This window comes from Pundamilia nyererei, unplaced genomic scaffold, assembly GCF_000239375.1.
Source record: "Pundamilia nyererei isolate P.nyererei 1_Seehausen unplaced genomic scaffold, PunNye1.0 scaffold04155, whole genome shotgun sequence".
NCBI classification, from domain to species: domain Eukaryota; kingdom Metazoa; phylum Chordata; class Actinopteri; order Cichliformes; family Cichlidae; genus Pundamilia; species Pundamilia nyererei.
Genome location: NW_005191556.1, coordinates 1 through 1,433, shown reverse-complemented (window position 1 = coordinate 1,433; position 1,433 = coordinate 1). Strand labels below are relative to the sequence as shown.

Sequence of the window (1,433 nt, the reverse complement as noted above, 5' to 3'; positions counted from 1 at the left end):
AGTGCTTAACAAATTAACCAGCATGTTTTTACTGTGTACACCTTGTAAAACCAGCAGTAGACAAGTTGTAGATTCCATGTTCCGTGTTATCGTTGTCTTGTCTCTCTGGCGCACAACTTCCAGTTCCCGCGACTCACAGGAAGTGACTACTTCAGAATAATTTTTAACAGATACATTTGTTATAAAAATGTATCACTGGACTCATAGATTATCTCTTTCTACTGTAAGTGTACACAAACATGAGTCCCAAATACAGGAAAACAAATAGAAAACAATACAACGATCTCAGACACGATTCTGGTGTTGTCATGGCAACCCACACAAACATTTTATCATCAGCTACATTCAGTATGGTCACTTGTTATTGTTAGCCCCTTCCCAACCACTTCTGTCACAATTTCAGTCCCATCAGTCCAATATGCACACCAACATGCCAGAGGGCCAAGGAGTGATAAGACTTCAAACCTGCCTACAACTCATCTTTCTCATTTTGCTTACTGCCCTCTGCTGGTGGACCACCTGCACTACCACAGATCTTACTGATAATGGACTGAACCACTTCCTCAAGCTCCTTCTTCTTGGTCTGGAAGTCATCCAGGTCAGCATCTTGGTGGGACTCCAACCATTCAATCTTCTCCTCCACTGCCTTCTCAATGGATTCAATCTGGTTCTTCAGCGAGTATGCATAGCCTTCCAGCTCATTGTGAGCATTGATCCTCTCCTTCAGCTTCTTGTCTTCTTCAGCAAAGTGCTCGGCGTCGTTCACCATGTGTTTGATGTCCTCAGGTGTTAGCCAGTTCTGGTCAGTTATGATCTCGTTCTTGTTGCCTGTGGCCTTGTCCTCAGCAGTGACACATAAAATGCCATTGATATTAATCTCAAAGGTGACTTCAATCTGCGGTACTTCACGAGGAGCAGGAGGGATGCCAGTCAGGTCAAAGGTAGCCAGGAAATGGTTGTCTTTGGTCAAAGGATGCTCACCTAAAAAAAAAAAAAGAAAAAGAAAATTTTTTATAAAAACACTATTTGGCAACTTTAAAAAACAACATCCAAGCTCTTACCTTCATAGACTTTGATGGCGACAGTTGTCTGGTAATCAGAGGGTGTAGTAAACATCTGGGCTTCTTTGATGGGCACCACTGTGTTCCTGGGGATCAGCTTGGTCATTACTCCTCCAACAGTCTCAACACCAAGGGTCATGGGGCATACATCCATAAGAAGCACATTACCTGCAAGTGAGGGAAAAGGTTTACTAAACATTTGATCACATTTGACAGCTCAACCCTATTTAATAAAATATTTGTAAGAGTCATTACTCACCAGTGTCCTCCTCTCCAGACAGGTGGCTGAACGGGCCCCTCGGACCCTCCAGCGGAGACAGGTGGCTGAACGGGCCCCTCGGACCCTCCAGCGGAGACAGGTGGCTGAACGGG

General features: G+C 44.5%; 1 protein-coding gene across 1 annotated transcript; it reads right to left on the bottom strand.

Moving 5' to 3' along the window:
* Window positions 1-291: 291 nt before the first annotated feature.
* On the bottom strand, window positions 292-1,229 carry LOC102209073 (78 kDa glucose-regulated protein-like; the record flags this gene model as incomplete). Its single annotated transcript, XM_013908239.1, has 2 exons — window positions 292-981; window positions 1,062-1,229. Coding segments are annotated over 2 exons (680 nt in total), but the record flags the coding sequence as incomplete, so codon positions are not given.
* Between the last annotated feature and the right edge of the window lie 204 nt (window positions 1,230-1,433).